Source organism: Nelumbo lutea, chromosome 4 (genome assembly GCF_056320005.1).
Source record: "Nelumbo lutea isolate HS-2025 chromosome 4, American lotus-T2T, whole genome shotgun sequence".
In the NCBI taxonomy this organism is placed as follows: domain Eukaryota; kingdom Viridiplantae; phylum Streptophyta; class Magnoliopsida; order Proteales; family Nelumbonaceae; genus Nelumbo; species Nelumbo lutea.
This window is the reverse complement of record NC_142687.1, coordinates 17,746,080-17,763,438: the sequence shown is the minus strand read 5'-3', so window position 1 is coordinate 17,763,438 and position 17,359 is coordinate 17,746,080. Positions and strand designations below refer to the sequence as shown.

The 17,359-nt window shown below is 36.7% G+C and overlaps 1 protein-coding gene and 1 long non-coding RNA gene across 3 annotated transcripts; one reads left to right on the top strand and one right to left on the bottom strand.

The window, feature by feature from the left end:
- Positions 1-240: 240 nt before the first annotated feature.
- On the top strand, positions 241-11,966 carry LOC148854273 (HNH endonuclease). 2 transcript variants are annotated; one of them, XM_088986736.1, is made up of 4 exons: positions 241-742; positions 7,508-7,546; positions 10,979-11,063; positions 11,463-11,966. In XM_088986736.1, exons 1-4 carry the CDS (start codon positions 362-364, stop codon positions 11,543-11,545), a joined length of 588 nt encoding a protein of 195 aa, XP_088842862.1. In that variant the 5' UTR covers positions 241-361; the 3' UTR covers positions 11,546-11,966. The 2 variants fall into 2 exon arrangements, with proteins under 2 accessions (XP_088842862.1, XP_088842861.1); XM_088986735.1 differs by lacking the exon at positions 10,979-11,063 and having other exon boundaries at positions 242-742.
- Positions 11,967-15,134: 3,168 nt separating this feature from the next.
- LOC148854272 (uncharacterized) lies at positions 15,135-16,038 on the bottom strand. Its single transcript, XR_016112391.1, has 3 exons — positions 15,728-16,038; positions 15,582-15,637; positions 15,135-15,389 (listed from the first exon to the last, which is right to left on the bottom strand). It is a non-coding gene; the product is annotated as an uncharacterized LOC148854272 (long non-coding RNA).
- Positions 16,039-17,359: the final 1,321 nt, after the last annotated feature.

Here is a 17,359-nt window from a genome sequence, read left to right as displayed (position 1 = left end):
AATATGATAAATATAATAAGTTCATCTTGGACTCTTAATTAGTACATTGTATGATATCTGTGAATTCTGTTATTAATTATAATATATTTTTATGTATACAATTAAATATATATAGATTTAATATTATTAATGTATTTATGAAATTTTCATGTGTTTTCATAATATATTCAAATTTTTTATTCATTTGTTTCTAAAACGCATCCTATCCGTATATAAATAATAAATTGTCCGATAGTCGATAGACCGATACGATACTGTGTAATATCGAACCTTTGGGTATAAATGTTTTTGAATCCTTCCAACCAATTTTACCATTTTAGTCTGATTTCCTAGTGACTGTTATCCCGTGACGGCAAAGAAGATGAAGCCTAGAAAGGAGGGGAGGAGAACCACCTCATCTGCCACCAGAAGTCGGACCGTCGATTCGGTTGGGCTCGAGCCAAGGTCGTCAGGGTCTCGCTCGCCTAGAGTGTCTCGGGCTGCATCTATTGTCGATCGTGAGTTGATTATCGAAGAAGACATTGTGGGAGTTGAAGGACTCCATATCTCGCCCGACGACGCCAACCCTAGGAGCTTTCCTTACAGTGTAAAGCAGCAGTGCTGGGAGAAGGCAGAGAAGATCAAAGGACGAGACCCGGATCGGTGGAGACGCGACGCGCTCGGCAACATCGTGTTTCGGAAGCTCGTTGGTTGCCCAGGTTGTCTCTGTCACGATTACGATCACATTATGCCCTACTCCAAGGTATTCTTGATCCTTACCTCTTTAATTTTTTTCCCTCCATGTTTTTGTTTTAAAACAGTTTTGGGTTTTGTAAAAATGAGTTGGAAGTTGTGTATGTTCTATTTTTCGTTTTTAATCCTGTAAATGACTCAGATGTTATAATTCATAGAATATATCAATGCATGCTTGACAATTTTTTTAATATAGTTTAGCAGTTAGGCTATTCAAATTTCCAGTTTATGTGAAATGCGAGTGGCGATGCTAGTTTTCTTTCCCGGGGAAGAAATAAAGTAGAATCATTTTGGTAACAAGTACTTGAATCTGTAATTTAATTGCAGAGTTATGTGTTGGAAGTGTGCACGTACCACTATATACAAGAAATATGATATAGGCATATAGCTGCTCTGAGGTTAACTGTTTTTTGGTAATCTTTTATTTGATATTTATTGGGGATGTATGCTCAGAAAACTATAGTAGTCTACATGAAATTTGGAAGCCTTGGCTTGCTGAAAGTGTTGATAACCCGTTAAGTGAGTTTTGAATTCTTTTTTCTTTGATTAGATAGAAATCAAACGACTTATGTCTCCGTGACTTTATCCAAGTACAGGAATACAACCCCAGCCAACCACCAGAAAGGACCAATTAAGTGGCATAGAGCTCTGAGGCTCTGGCTATATCTACCTTAGGCATCTGCCTTTGAGTTCATATCTACTGTGAATCCACTTGATTTAGACAGATATAGATGCTATGATTTCCTTAAATAATTTTATTTTCTCGAGCACATTGTTCTACCTGATTGCATTGGAAATGAATCCCCAAGTGAGACAAAGTAGTTCGGTTATCTGGGTTCCAACTTGAAGACCTATAATTAAACTGAGTTCTTGTTGCGAATAGGTTCACCAGATGCACAAGGATAAAAATGATGCCGTCCCTTTTGAGGAATATCCTACCAATCCCAGCTGATCCATGATTCCCAAGGAAGCTGCCATCAAACTACAGTTTGGTTTCCTTGTCAACATAGAGGGGAGATAGGATGGCTAGGGGAGGATTGAAGGATCTCTAGCTTCCTTATAATTCATCATGAGTGAAACTTATATATTTATATGAGATTAGTCAGTGTCTAAGGAGTGAGGCATCCCTTGAAGGCTTTGAGACATATTTTTCCCCTTTGTATGTGGGCCTTGTTCCTTTTCTCCCAGGCTGCACGGTTTCCCTTTGCTTAAGCACCTAACATATGGAGGGGGTAAAGATAGTAGTTTCAGAGAATATTATGTCTTACTATTTATCTCCTGATACTTCATTTTGAGTTGTTATAACTTTTTCTTCTATAACTACATTGGAATTACCTGGCCTACATGGAGCCATGGTCATTTGACAACAAGGAAGACTCTATTTGTCGAGAAGAGGTTATGCAATCCCACAAAAACAAATAATGAGCAAACTAGATGGAGAGAACAAAATGCAGAACAAGAACAGTAAAGAAACACATTTTAATGGGGAAAACCCTTCTAGAAATTTGAAGGGGAAAACCATGGGACACTAGTCCAGGAAAAACTTCCACTATTGTCAAAGTGAGATTACAGCTTCTCTGGTCTCTACAGAGGATGACACACCAGAAAAATAAGTTCAGTTCTCCTCTGTTTTCAGAGGATGACCGTTGTGTTGTTTTATACTAAATACCAGTAGTTAAATAAGCTCATACACCCCTCACAGATTCATGAAGCTGTGAGGTCATCAGTCTTTGAGGCCACAAAGATGCCCTCCCACGAGGTTGTCATCTTGAGAGGCTGAGAGGCTACTGAGATCAGTTCATCCTCTTCATGAGGACGGAAAATCCAGCACTATTGAACACACAAACTGAAATGCCAATGGTGTTTTGCTCACTAGAAGTAAGAGATGAAGGCCTTCTTTGACTTGCTCACAAGGTGGTTTTTTAAATCATGTTGACAACTCAGCTCTTTTTCTTAACTGAAGTTGAAAGGGACACTGTAGTATTTTGGTTGGCTAAATGAGTTCACAAGTTGGTGGGTCATGGAACTATTATTTTTGAAGAAAAATAAAAAAAGAAATTTTATTGCTAAAAGGAAAAAAAGTACATCATAACTAGGTGACAAGATGTCACCCCCACCAGATTACAGTAATGTAATACCATAAAAAAGCAAAAAACAACACTTCAGTATCAAAACAGATCTCAGCATTCTTTTAAGAATTCAGAGAAGTCCAGAAATCAGCTCCAAAGTCTTTTTTACGCAGTCCTTGAAACTCTGGAAGCAAAGGCACCCAACCAAGGTTCAAAATATCAATACGCCCCTGTGTGCCAGCAGGGGCGAATCGGTACTTAAATTAACACGCTTTTATATATAATTTTTTTTCAAAATTTGATTTTTGGGCATATTTTTAACCATATTTTTTATTAAAAAAAGAGTGGTTCCCGAAACCCCTTTAAATAGGCGTATTGTGAAGCCACCGGTACAGTTTGGGGCATATCGAATCGGAATTTTGAACCTTGCACCCAACAAATAACTGTCGAACTAATAACCAAGGTTTAAAATTTTGATACAATACGCACGACACGGGGCATATCGTATTGTATCTTTGAAAAACCGATACAGGATACGCATGGAAATCAGACGTTGTCTTTTCTCATGCGTATCGGACCCATATCGGGGGCGTATCGGGGCATATTGGGGGCGCATCGGGGCATATTGGACCCATAGTGTGAATCATTATTTTTTTTTATTTTCAAATTTTGAAAAAATATGGCAAAAATAGGTAATTTTTTTTCCAATCTTTTATGATATCTTGTGATTTCATTTTTTTTGTTGAATGTTTAAATTTATGTTGATCTACATTTCTTACATTCAAAATCAAAATTTTTTTGTGCTATCAGTAGATTTATGGAAATTTCATGAAGATATTTGGGGAAAATATCAATTAACAAAAAATTTGAAATGTAAGTTCTTTCTTTGCCTATTAAGACCAAATATTTTTTAGATTTATGGATTTATCTATCATATCCATAGAGCAATTGATATTTCTTTTTTAATATTTTTTTGATTTTTTATATTTTTAGAATTAAAAAAATTAAATAATAATGAATTATATTTTATCATTTGATCACAACCATTGAATATATCATAATTCTATGGATGATCTATCATATCCATAGACCAATTGAAATTTCTTCTTTAATAATTATCAATTTTTATTTTTTTAGAATTAAAAAATAAATAAATAAATAATTAATTATATTTTATCATTTGATCGCAATGATTGAATATATTATAATTATATGGATGATCTATCATATCCACAAAGCAATTGAAATTTATTCTTTAGTAATTATTTTTTGAATATATTATATAATGCTTATTTATTTTTTATAATTTTTGGAAATGAGTAATAAATAATAATTATTAATTATATTTTCACATAGGAGTTGTGCCAATGCATGTTTTATGGTTGGATAGGAGAGTTGGGTTTTTCTCATCCCATAAAACATTAAAACTTAAGAGTTATAATTTATAAATTATAGTTAAGCATAGGATTTTCAATGAAATTATAATTAGCTATAATATATTTCTTCATAGAACCATTAAAATATATTAATTTAATGTATATACACCTCTTTGAGGTCTTATATTTAGTGTTGTTGGTGTATTTTTATGATTTATTAAAGTATTTATAGTGTTTCCAAGCGTATCTTAGTTTTTCTCCGATTTGCATGTGTATCCAAGGTGTATCCCAGTATGTCTCTTAAAATTGCCTTTTCGATACACTTGGCGTTTCCGATACTTTGAACCTTGCTAATAACAGCTACCATCTCTTTCATACATTTCTTTTTCTCCTTGAAGATCCTTCTATCTATTTCCTTCCATATTTCCCAGCAAACAACAAAGGGAATACATGTCCAAAGGATCTTAACTTTTACTCTACCTCAAATTCTTGGCCAACAACTAAAACTTTTACTACAGTAGGGAGGCAAAATCATTGGCCATCAATTTTCAATAACTCATTCAGATGGCATTGAGGTTGACTTTACACTCTAGCTGATAGTCTGACTAGAGGAGTAGAGAGGGATTCTTTCTTGTTGGGGGAAGGTTATTATCTGAAACTCCTCTTCACTTTTAAAACATTCTCTAACTGACCCTGACTTTTTGATACCTCCAGAGCGCCCCCTGTCAGTGACTTATTTATAACATATATACCTCCCATCATGTCAATATTAGCAACTTTAACAGAATTGGTACACATGTGCCATTTTCATTTTTTAATGACAAAAATAACCTTGACCAACTAGTCTACCCTATTAACTAATTTTTATATAACAAAAATCCCCTTGGTTTATTTCTGTCTCCTATTCATTGCTTGTTTCATGTTTGCTCATCTCATGACCCAATGGTTCCATTCACCTACCAGAGTTCAATTTGAGTGAATAAATAGGCCTGCTTTTAGGATTTTGGTTCAAAGGATGGAGTTGAATAGAGGGGTATCATTGTAATTTTGCAAATACCTCTAGTTTTCTAACGGCAAATGTCTAGCCGCGGGAGGGGGGGGGTCCTTGGAGGTATTAAAAAGTCAGGGGATGTCCAAGAGAGTCAGAAAAGTTGAGGGTTGTTCAAATAATAACCCACAGGTATGGCATGCTAGCTTTTGTATTCTATTTTTACTTGTTTTTGTTTAGTTATCTATCAAGGCTGTGGTCTTTCTACCCACTAGCATTGGAAGAAGTTTCTTGTAGTCCTTTTTTTTTATCAGAAGCAATAACTTTCATTAGAGATAAATTAACCTGAAATATGGAATTCAACCCTTATTAGAAAAGGTTGATCCAATAAACATTAAACATTACAGCACTGCCCAAAAAAGACTCTCCCTTGCAGTCCCTCGTTTTGCTAGGGCATCAGCAAAACCATTTGCTGATCTCCTTACCCACTTGAACCAAACACCCACCTCCCTTGTAATGCTAAGAATTTCCCTTATCAGCTGTTTATATTGCCAAATTCCCAGCTGCCCTGATTGCATCCACCCAATTACCAACTTGGAGCCTCCCTCTATCTCATTCTGCTGTAGCCCCAACTGTTTGGCCAGTTTTACACCTTGATGTAGTGCCAAGATTTCCGCTCTTAAGGAATCTCCAACTCCTATTGGACCTGAAAACAAAGCCATTATCTTGCCTTCATTATCTCTGAAAACACCTCCTATACCAGATGGGCCTGGATTACCTATAGAGCTTCCATCAAAGTTCAGTTTCACCCTTTGTTTTGCCGGTGGGGACCAAACTTCCTGTATCATAGCTTTGAAAGTAGTAGTAGATGCCACAATACCCCAACTTTTATAAATGTCTTCAACTGAGAAATCCTTAAAAAGATCACAGGATTTCAACCAATGGATAACCTTGGATCTACATCTGCCTTTAAAGATCCTATTGTTTCTTTCCTCCCACACTGACAACAATACAGCAGCTCTAGTGGCTCTCCACATAATCCTTCCATGAACTGTTGGTTGCCTGTAAAAAGTTGGATCAAAGAGGTTCACCACCCTTGAGGAGGGAGTCCACCTGTAGCCAAAGAGAGAAGAGAACCAAGATCAAATAAAGAACACAAAGGGACATGAGATTAGTAAATGTGAAATTGTAGTCCTTTACTACTATCATAATGCATGAAAACCTTTGCTATTTTTGCTAGTTAAATAAATTACAAACTGCTCTTCATGAATGATCTTGTCATTCCTTTAAAAATGCGCATTCTCTCCCTTCTTCCTTTTTCTTTATCTAGATACACTCTTTTTTAATGAACTCTGGATCTTGCTAAGATGTCAATTGTGTCATTACAATCTCACCAAATCAGAAAATATGGAACAAGAGCCTAAGAGCTGTCTGATCTACTTGCATCTGGGGTAGCCCATAGTGCCTTATTTTGTACAAGAGCGGGACCACTTGCTCTCTCATTTCATAATTCAAACTTTTAGAGCATGAATGCTTATATTACATAAACTCAAATAACAAAAAAATGTAGGATTTGAAGAAGTGAATCATTAAGGTCAAGTTGTCTTTCTACATCTAAACCTCTCTCTCAATATTATGGAATGAATATTTTGATTTGTAATCATATCCTGATTGTTTAACTGCTGCTGAAACCATTACTCCAAACCAATGCTCTGGAATGCCACTCTGTGAAAGGGAACTTATATTTTCCTTAGATAAAGTGAGAATTGAGGGTTACTGTTGTTACTATTCGCGAAATAACTGCATGGATAATAATTCCATCTTTCTAGATATACTAGAAATCCAAATTTGTCTCGTGGTTGTTGACAATTCAATTGGACCTGGTGTTTTGTTTCTTTGATAGAATTAACTGGGGAAGGATTAAAAATAAATTACTGGTATCTAATATAAGAAAATGCACATTGTTTTTACCTTGTTTTGGCATCAAGATCAGTATATCCTCATATGAGTTACTTCCTGGTTAATGGTGATATTGACGTCAATTTGCTTTGTTCAAGTTCTATCTTGGAAGGACACACACCAAGAATTCTCTTTCTAATTCACCTTAGATGGTATGCCTCTAAAGAACAATGGACAGTTCAATTCTGCTGCTTCATTTTTTGTTTTATTGATTGTGCTTGAGTTTTTGTTTTTGTGTAGTTTTGATAAATAGAAATAATTTGAATGGTCTAGTAACAGGATGAAGGTGGCCATTATGGGGACCTTATCATTAATGAAATTGTTTTTCTGCTATTGCTGTATGAGGGCATTTGTCTAATTCTTTTTTTCCCCTCAAATTGCAGGGTGGCAAGAGCACATTAGAGAATTGCCAGGTTTTACAGGTTTGTCTTTTATCTTGTTGTTCATTTATAATTTGTTTGCTCAATTTTCTTTTTGAAATGGTTCCATGTGTTTGCTGATATATATATATATATATATTTTGGAAAAGGTAAGGTATGATTTATTTCAAAGAACAACAAAGTACAACAGATTCCTGGACAATAGAAGCCCAGAAACAACTAAAATTACAGACTCCAAATGGACTGAGAACTAAACAACTCAGCTACATTCAGGTGCTTAAATTCAGCAATAACTGACACCCTGGAGAGCAGCTTGCTGACTGACTGCTGAACTAGCTCATCTGGGCTTTTTGACTTGTTAGAAAAAAACTCTATCGTTTCTTTCTGACCACAAGGACCAAAGAATTGCTGCAGAAATTGTTTTCCAGACTAGTCTTCCTTTTTTCTTCAAGCCTGCCAGATTCCAGCTAAATAGGAGGTCTTTGACTGATCTCGGCATGACCCAACATACTCCAGCACCAGCAGACTTTAGAAAATGCTCCCATACTCTAGAAGATATTGGACAGTGGATGCTTAGATGATCTGTACATTCAGGCATCAGTCCACACAGCCCACAAGTAAGGTTTGAGAGCTGCAGATCCCTCCTTTCCAAGCTGACTTTTGATAGGCATTTATTAAGCACCATAGAAGCATAGACCACACCAGGAAATTGGATTTTGAGGGAGAAACCACATTTTGGATTTGTGTACATGGAAAGATAACAGGCCCAGAACTGCTAAGTTTAGAGGATAAAGACTTGACTGAAAAGTTGCCATCCTTAATTCATTTCCATATCCACTTGTCCTCGCTAAGCATATCAATATTTTGGCCCTGTAATAGATTCAGCAGACCCACCACCTCATTTAGCTCCCTATCAAACAGATCTCTCTAAACCATGGAAACCAGGTCACTGAGCTATTGAAGAAAATATAGGAATCTGCCATTGAATCTTCTGGTCTACAGCACACTGAAAGAGCTATGGAAAAGCTTCAGCCTAGGGGTTCAGACACCAGGGGTCCCTCCAAAATTTAACCCTGTCACCTCTGCCCACTTTGAACTCCACACCTTCCAGGAAAACAGATTGACTTTTTAGGATACCTTTCCATACTGAGCAGCCACAACTAGGGAGAGGGTCTTCAGATTTCTAGTTACCCCAGTCCACCCCATACTTGGAGGCAATTAAGTTCCCTCCACCAGGAGGTTCTTTCAGCAGCAAATCTCCAGCACTACTTACTAACCAAGACAGTAATGCAGTATTTATCACCTTCAGCTTCCTAATTCTTAGACCCCCTTGCTTTCTCGGTAAGCATACTTGGTCCCAATTCACTAAATTTATTTTCTTCTCTTCTTCCCAACCCCTACAAAGAAAGTTTCTCTGCATTCTTTCAGTGGTTTTTTTGGCAACTTTGGCTGGAATAGGAAAGAGGGACATGAAGTAGGTGGGGAGATTGGACAGAGTGCTCTTTATAAGGGTCACTCTACCCCCAATTGAAAGGTATTTAGCCTTCCAAGAAGACAATTTTTCTCTCTAGTTTCTCAATGACTGGATCCCATATAGCAGAGGAGGAGCATTTTGCCCCCAAGAGGAAGCCCCAGGTATTTCACAGGGAAGAAGTCCACCTGACAAGCCAAAACCCTTGCACATTCCTCCAAGTTCAAGACCTGCCCTATCAGAATGATTTTGCTTTTATGCAGGTTAATTTTAGGGCTTGACACCACCTCAAACCAGTAGAGAATCCCTAGCAAGATTTCCAACTAATCAATTGAGGCATCAAGGAAACAGAGAGTATCATCAGCAAGAATGTTAAATTTTTTATCTTGAGGAGCAATTGCAAACCCATCCCAAAGCCCATTTTCAGCTGCCTTGAGAGACAACCGAGTAAGAAGCTCCACAAGGCAAATAAAGAGCAGGGGGGAGAGGGGATCTCCCTGTCTTAGGCCTCTAGAGCTTTCAAAGAACCCCATCGATTAACCATTAATTAGGACTGAGAACTTGGGTGAGGATACACATACTTTGATCCAATTTCTCCGCTTCTGTCCAAAATTAAAATTTTCTAGCACTAGATCCAAACATCTCGAATTAACATGATCATAGGCCTTTTCTATGTCCAGTTTACACACCAGCCCTGGAATTCCCTCCCTTTGTCTCGAGTCTATGAGCTCATTGGCCACCAGAACTGAATCAAGCATTTGTCTCCCCGGGACGAAAGCACATTGATCACTTGAGATCACACTACTCAACACTAATTTCATTCTTTCGGCCAACACTTTTGCCAGAATTTTGTAGAAACTGTTTAGGAGACTAATTGGTCTGAAGTCCCCAAGGCTTGTGGCCCCCTCAATCTTTGGGATTAGTGTCACAAAAGTGGCATTAAGGTTTCTTTGCAAGGAAGCATTGCAATGAAAATCCTGAAAGACCTTTAAGAGATCTTGTTTAATCACATCCCGACATTTAATTTAGAAAAGATTAGTTAGACCATCAGGTCCAGGAGATTTCTCACCCTCCATTTTTAGGATTGCTGCCTTAATTTCCTCTTCAGTAACAGGTCTTTCAAGAAACATAGATTGATCGAGACTTAGCTGCTTCTGAAGGGAAAGGTCTTCTGGCCCAAGTTTCTTTGTAATGGTTTTTATAGAAAGCAGTGGATAGCCTTTTTACTTCAATCATTGACTCTGCCACACATCCCATTCCAGCTTGCTTATTGATGAAGCCCTTCTCTGTGCATGGTTTAACCATAGCCTCATACACAATCTTCTTTGTAAAGGTTTTTATAATTTGTATGGTTTAACCATACACAATTCTAAAGATAATTTGCTTATTGATGAAGCCCTTCCATATCATAAATGTGGTAGCCAATCAGGTGTTATCTATCAAAATTCATGGGTGGGTTTTGATTGGTCAAAACTCTTCCGATACCATATCTTTCCCATATCATAGATTTTCCCTATATTAATTAGTCAAGGCACAGATGGGCTCCAATACTTTGTAATTTTCTGAAAATTTATACACTAGACCTGGTTAAAGATGGAAAAATGTCTACAAAATGGGTAGAATTCAGTGCATAAAGAAATTTGCTGAATTTCAAATTGCAGGTCCTCTCTTTTTCTTGGGTATGGGTTTTCACATCATAGAAGCCTTTGTAATTGCTCCATTTCTGGAGTTGGTGCCCTGTGTTTTTTTAGTATTCCCTGTAACCCATGGAGTTGTGTTTTGCAAAACCATGTTCTCCAGTTGTCCTTGTATATTACGTAATGTCTTTCCCAAAATATTATTTAGAATTGTGTATGGTTTCCCATTGAATGCTCTCTTGTTTGTGTACATTTGGGTGGTTCCTGGGTATATTTTGGTAACGTCAGTGGCTTATTGTTTGAGCCACGTTTTTTTAAGTGAACCTTGTTATGCATTACACAAACTCACTGATGCCCATGTTACAGGCAACAGTTAATCGGTCAAAGGGAAATCGGACTGACTTATCTAAAGCTGAGCTCATACAGAAGAGCTCATACTGTCGTGTTTCAGGTGCTCTAAATCTAACAAGGGAATGCTCTATTCAATTTTGAAAATCTCAATTTGGGAAAACAACTCATGGAAGGAAGGTTCAAAGTATCGACACGTATTGGCCCATATCGGCCGATACGTATCGTTTCGGGACCCCTCCGATACGCCCCTACAGTGGGTGTATCAGGGGTCTGACCGGTTCAGGGTGTGGAGGAGGCCTAAACCAGCTCCCCTGAACCTGTTGCGAAAAAAAGTACCAAAAACTGTATCGATTAGCCCGATACACCGGTATCAATATTTTGAACCTTGCATGGAAGCACTTTGCTGACATTATTAATTTCTCCTATTTGATTTTAAACATCTTTACTTGGGAAAGTAAATAATAAAACATGTTTTTTGAATTCTTTGAATGAACTCCAGGCCGTGACATGGATCTTCTGGAATTATCGGCCTATGGTAATGTTCATCGTGAGCAAGATTCGGGGGGTTGTAGCATCCAATAACCAAGGACAGACAGCATCTTGGTTTCCGAATGAAGTGAGGTTAAAGTGGACACAAGTAGAAATGGACAACCCTTATGAAGTTCTCAGGATGAACAATACTCTGGTGGTTTTGTCTGTGTCCAACCACAAAAATCTTTGTTCAGAATTCAGATGCCAAATGAGAATCATTGACAGAGCTGGATAGGATTTTGTTTGATGCAGGAGAAGAATTTGGTTAATACTTGGATCAAATTGAAGAAAGTTTTTAGTGCTTAGGAGATACTAGTAAGCCCAATAAGGTTTGGGTTTAATTGCCTCAAATCATACTGCACTATACTTTTTTTCTATAAAGAAAATGCATTACATGATGCTGCACATATGCAAGGATATCGTTTATTGATCTGGTGATCATAACCATTGGTTTTATTGCTTTCTGGCTTAAGTGCACTTGAAGAGTTTTTATTTATTTTTTATTTTTTTATATAAGAAAATCTGTGGGGAAACCATTTTCATTCAACTTGCTCAGAAGTACAATTTCTTGAAAGAAGGAAGAAAAAAATTCAGGCGATACAGACCAAATTAGAACATTTGTAAGAGAAATGTCTTAAATAGTACATAAAATCAGGCTCCTTGCATGCTTTTCCAGTGCTTTTAAGGTTATAACTAATTCACCATTGGGCATCAAAATAAAGCATTTATGTGATTATGGGATTAAGTAATATACTGTGACTGTAGCAGGATTTTCATGGCTTAACCATAGCCTCAATCTTGTGTGCCACACTGCCACTGCCAGTCTGCTACTACCCGCGTTAGTCAACACTATAAGGTTTTGACCTTGGCTGCGCTTGGAATGTTTATACCTTGTAGAGAATTAATTGTCCTACCAAAAATTAAAAAAAGATCTTATGAATTTTATGGTAGTAATCAAATTTAAATTTTGGTATATAATAAAAAGTTGTTGGAAGTTGGAACAAGTTTTATAATTTCCTTTCTTTTTGTTTTTGGAATAGTGATATTGGCTTTTTAGATTTTCACCAAATGCGATTTATATGAATTGTGTGGGCTCAGCTTAAAAAGAATCTTTTAACGTTAAGAGAAAAATGATTGTTCGTTTCATCTTATCTCTTATTTTTAAAGTACAACAATGATACCCTAAAAAAGACAAACAAAAACTCTTATATATGGGGTCAAAATGTATATTTGATAATTTTCAGAATTCAAAACAACATTCTCTCCATTCAGAATTCAGAGAAGAGAAAAGTTTATCAATACCAATATACCTCTTAATGTAATTATTGCATTTTTAAATGTCAGATTTCAGAGTAAATGAACAGGCCCTAGGTAGAAAAACCTTTATAAACTTTGTATAGGTTTCTCTATTCCTCTGCCCTTCCTTTACATTACCTTTTCTTTCATACAAAACGTAATCACATTCAATTGAAAACTCATAGGAAAATCTATGAATTTTGATGAATCAAAACCCACTTATGAATTTTGATAAATAACACCTGGTTGGCTATCACGTTTATGATTCTAATTGATTTATTTTTAGATATCATATATTTCTGGTATAATGGTAGAATAAAAAACTCATTATTCAAAGAATCAAATTTTAACAAAAAAAAAACTGCTAAGAAAAAAAAAACAAAAGAAAAAAGGAATGGGTGGGCAACCGTTAACCAATAACCAAGCACCAAGTGGACTGACTGCTCGAAAATCAAATCTCAACGATAAAGAATAATAGACGCTATTTGGGAGCAGAGAATATTCGGGATGGAAAATGGAAATTAGGCAATGCCTAACAAACGCATCTCCGCCTTACATGGTGCGGCGCGGACCACAACCAAGATCCCCACCTCGGCGAAGGAGATTGCGCTGTTTGAGACTGTTTTAAATGCAATCAATATAACAAACGAAGTATTTTGACTTACAGGGAGAGGAGGTTAGAAGAATTGAGTAGGTAAAGTAGCTCATAGCTGTAGCGTTAGGTTAATAAGAGTGAAGCGATCTACAAGACTTGAGAGTTGAAATTCAAACAGGAGCCCTTTTATCTCCCACTTGAGAGTTGAAACCTAATAGTTGGTGGCTCTGACGCTTGAATGGCAGGCGTCATTGTCCGGCACAAATCGGACAATAGTTGTTTGTTTGTTTGTATGAGTTGGATTAGATTGTCAAAGGCAATATTATATTAGAAGAGTTCCCCGTCCGGCCGTCCCCCAACTCTAATAATGGTCCACGATCACTCCGGTGGGTGGCCCTTGTCTTAATGCCTCTTTTTATCTACAGAAAAAAAGAAAAAAGAAATGCGCACTTTGTTTGTTCATTGGTTCTTTATTCGGTGATTCCCAGAAAGCAACCATGAAGTGAGTGCATGCACTTACCCATCTTTCGTTCAGAATACGTTTTAGGATTTTTTTTGTTTGAAATAAGTTTGAATGTAGTTCTGCTCTCAAACTCACAAATCTGAAACCAGACCGGTGGCCATGCTTTTGAGTTTTGACCAAAGTACCCTTTCAGATATCCAGTGTTGTGATAAGATTAAGACGAGAGGTCTCTAAAATAAGGGGAAAATCAAAAGTAAATTGCTACTCCGTCACATGGACATGGTTAGTGGTTACCATCAATTTATCATGGGGGCTGTTTGTTGTTTTTTTTCTTTTCCGTAAGATGGAAGGAGAAACTTTCACATCGAAATTCTTGATCTGTTTAATTTCATTTTTACAAAAAAAAAAGCTTGTCATTTATTCCTTTTAGTTTGTTTGGGAAAATAAGAACTTAATTTCATCCGAAAAAGGATGAACACATTATACTTATAGCTCAAGTATTTCTTTGTTGTTGTTTTTTTTTTTTTTTTCGTCCAGGGAAACCTTCCATTATGAAGTATAATAATTTGGCCTTTAAAAGACTACCCTACAGCCACATGTAGACTTAAATTTTTCCATGCTGCAAGTTTTACGGTTTCAGCAAAGAATTAAAAGCTCTTTGCTACCTGTAAAGAATGGACAAATTTGAAATTTCAATTGAAACTAGAGGGTAGAGGGAGGACATGGATTTAGAGAATAATGGGCAACCCAAACAATGGATAGTTTGGAATCTGGACTATGAATTGAATTGTACTGGTTACATCATCATCCTACAGCCCTTCATCAATCATGTCAACTGAACTGCCGATCCCCAACAAGAAATTCACTCAAAGTGTCCATTCCATTCACATATCGTGCCAAGTCAGCTTCATCCAAAACTGGCCCAACTCCTTAATGACTAAGGAATGAATGAGCGCAATTGGACACTTGTGGCTTCCTCCTCGTCAGAGTAGTCGGCCACAAGATTAACTCCCCCTGGCCCCTGCTACCACCATAATTCGTGTAGGAATCGGTGGCCACCCTAATGATGCTCCCTTCTCGTGAACCAGGGGGTCCCAATGCTCTCGTTCTGGGCCCACCATGGACTAATCTCATCACACAAAATCAAAAGTCCTCAACAGTCAACACTAAGGATGACATCAACCATCCACACCATCTGAGTCATTCATACATTGAAAACAACAACAAAAAAGAAAAAAAAAAAGATGATAGACAAATTTCTATAACATTTCCATCACTCTCAAGTCTGAACTGAATGGGCAAATTCAAACTCCTTAAAACTTCATCCGGATGATATTCATCCAAAGTAACACATTTACGTTTATACATATGGAAAACCAGAACTTAAAGCACTATTATTTATTATAACCCATAAGGTTTTATCTCATTTAACCTTGCGGAACAGGAGCAGGAGGAGGGGTTGGCAGAAAACTACTTCTCGGGTTAGTGTTCGGCCGTGGATCTGTATAATCCATCTCATCTACGCCTGTCTGTGAATTCCCCTGAAATAAAAAAAATCAACACTGTTGTTAGCAAAATACCCAAGTTTCGAGATACTGGTCCGGCTATCTAATTCTCTTTAAATTTTATGATTTGAGGTCATATCAACTGGTACAGAAACCTCCGTTACAGGAATTTAATTTGGATAGAAAACAGAATGAACGGAGAGAAAGAAAGAGACAGAGAGCACCCACTTTTAGTACCACAGAAGAATCTTCCCTCTGAAAAGACACATATTTTCTTCCATACCCTACGCATGGAGAACAAAATTAAGAGAGAATCGGAGAAAGAAAAAGCGTCTGAACAACAAGAACACAAAAAATTTCTCACAAACAAGAACCTTGAGAAAAGGAGACGGCCAAAAGAGCTGAAAAAAGAAGAACCGCGAGAAAGTCTGAGCGACCCATTGGCTTATTTTCTTTTAGAATTCCTGAATGGATGGATGTCCGAATCTTAGCCGGTAAGCCCTAATCAAATCAGTATACCATCTCTGTTCTCTGCTCTGCGAAAGAAATCGGCTCGGCTTCGGATCTCAAGCTTTAATGCGTTTTTTCACGAGTAGTTGACAGTAGATTTCGCCACCTGTAGCAGGCGCCAAAGTCCAAAGATGGGTGCTAACTGTCCTTCATACCTTTTATTATTATTAATTATTATACAGATACATTACCCTTTTCTCTTATTCCGGAAACCGCTTCTTCTGCTGTTGGTAGGTAATTTACAGATACCCACCCTGTACTTAGGGGTTGTAACACTTTGTTCCCTTTTTTTTTTTTTCTTTTGACAAAGATCTTTAATTTCTAGATTCCAGCAATTTACCCCTAACCACTAATGAAGTTTTCATTAATGGTGAAAGTAAAGTTATTAAATTGTCCCTTCAATTTCAGTACAACAAATGTCAAAATGACAAAGATAATTATTCTAAGTATAAATCATTAATTCAAAGTGTTAATACACTCAAAACAAGGTGTTAATACATACGAATAGGCTGCTTGCACTATTATATATATATATCACATACTGTGTAACAAACCATGATGAACACTAATGCTCCATGCATATTCTCATGGTACTAATAAACACTAAATACATACGGTTATTCTCAAGGCATTATCAAATTGAACTCTGAAGGAAGAAAGTTGAGACTTGAGAGAGTATGTAAGAATTAAGATTTTTGAAAAATCGGCCAAAGGACAAAATAGTCATAAAATAACATAAGGATAATTCAACATTTTAGAAATATTTAAGGAAATATTTCACGAAATTAAATGAGGATTGAGGAATGCTGCCAAGGCAAAGTGCTGAAATTGGAAGGGTCATTATTGCAATACAACGTAAAGGGGAGGTAAGTACCAATATTCCCTAAACACAGGGTAGCTATATGTAATTTTTACCTAAAATTAAAACTACTCTTTATACTTTGAAACCGCTCTCTCGTTCATCTGGGCCATGCCTCTCGAATCTATCATCCCTGTTGTTTTTTTTTTTTTTTTTTTTAATTCTGAGTCAGCTCTCGGATTATAATAAATCTATTCCTTTATTAGTATCTTTTCTTGTGGTCAGCTAAATATTATAAGGCATTAATTCCTGCATGCATTTAATAGAAAAATCTCGTATTATAAGTTGCTTTTAATTCATGCACTATAAAAAAAAGGAAAAAGATAGGTTTAATTCGGGCTAGTTAAACTTATATTTCTGTACCACCCATTCTGCACGTGGAATAACCATGTGGACCCGGACCCTCTGGACTGGTTATGGTTTATGCATACCCTCCTAGAATCCACTTTTGCCCAATACCGTTCCTCTGACTTTTAGACTCAATTTGGAAAGAGTATAAATATAAATATGTAACGGTGCTAGTTTTAAATTTTACATTTGCACTTTAAATATTTGTATTTATAGTCTTCTCAATCTGAACCTTAACTAAAAAATGGGCAAAGGATTAAAAGGAGTGTTTATTGACATTTAAGTAACT